General features: G+C 67.7%; 1 protein-coding gene across 1 annotated transcript; it reads left to right on the top strand.

Moving 5' to 3' along the window:
• Positions 1-4: 4 nt before the first annotated feature.
• Positions 5-925, top strand: THAP7 (THAP domain containing 7; the record flags this gene model as incomplete). Its single annotated transcript, XM_010840214.1, has 2 exons — positions 5-354; positions 538-925. Coding segments are annotated over 2 exons (738 nt in total), but the record flags the coding sequence as incomplete, so codon positions are not given.
• Between the last annotated feature and the right edge of the window lie 4 nt (positions 926-929).

The raw sequence follows: 929 nt of genomic DNA, 5'->3' as shown, positions 1-929 counted from the left end.
TCCCTGCAACCCCAGCCCTCCCAGCAAAGGCGCGGAAGAAATCCGTCCTTCTCTCTGCTTCTCCAGTGCTGGTGGGGCCCTTAACTTGGGAAATTCCCAGAACTCATTGTCGGCACGATGCCTCCCACTTCCCACGGAGCCAGGGTGGCAGCCTGCTCTGCGACTTGCAGTGTGGCAGGGCTGTGCTCCGTCTCACCCAGACCACTTTCCCTGCAGTGGCTATCACAGGCTGAAGGAGGGAGCGGTTCCCACCATATTTGAGTCTTTCTCGAAGTTGCGCCGGACCAGGACCAAGGGGCACGGTTACCCGCCCGGCCCCCCAGACGTCAGCCGGCTGCGGCGATGCAGGAAGCGGTACGTGCTGTCCCACTGCGTATAGCCCCGAGGGCCCAGCCTTCAGGGTGCTGGCCAGCAGCCTTCCTGGGCGGGGCTGGGAGCCTGTGGAGTGGCTTCAGGGATGGGGGTTAGGGGAGCTGTGAAGTGGGTCAGGGCACCCTGCGCCTGGCCCGGCGTGTCAGTCTGTCTGTCTCTTCCCAGCTGCTCTGAGGGCCGAGGGCCCACCACTCCGTTTTCCCCGCCTCCACCTGCCGACCTCACCTGCTTTCCTGTGGAAGAGGCCTCGGCACCTGCTGCTTTGTCTGCCTCCCCAGCCGGGAGGCTGGAGCCTGGCCTCAGCAGCCCCTTCTCCGACCTCCTGGGGCCCCTGGGCGCCCAGGCAGATGAAGCGGGCTGCAGCGCCCAGCCCTCCCCGGAGCGCCAGCCGTCCCCCTTGGAGCCGAGGCCTGTCTCGCCCTCGGCCTACATGCTGCGCCTCCCGCCGCCCGCCGGCGCCTACATCCAGAACGAGCACAGCTACCAGGTGGGCAGCGCCCTGCTCTGGAAGCGGCGGGCCGAGGCCGCCCTCGACGCCCTGGACAAGGCCCAGCGCC

Source organism: Bison bison, unplaced genomic scaffold (assembly GCF_000754665.1).
Source record: "Bison bison bison isolate TAMUID 2011002044 unplaced genomic scaffold, Bison_UMD1.0 scf7180017474519, whole genome shotgun sequence".
NCBI classification, from domain to species: Eukaryota; Metazoa; Chordata; class Mammalia; order Artiodactyla; family Bovidae; genus Bison; species Bison bison.
The sequence above is the reverse complement of the archived record's forward strand: the minus strand, read 5'-3'. Positions and strand labels throughout refer to the sequence as shown.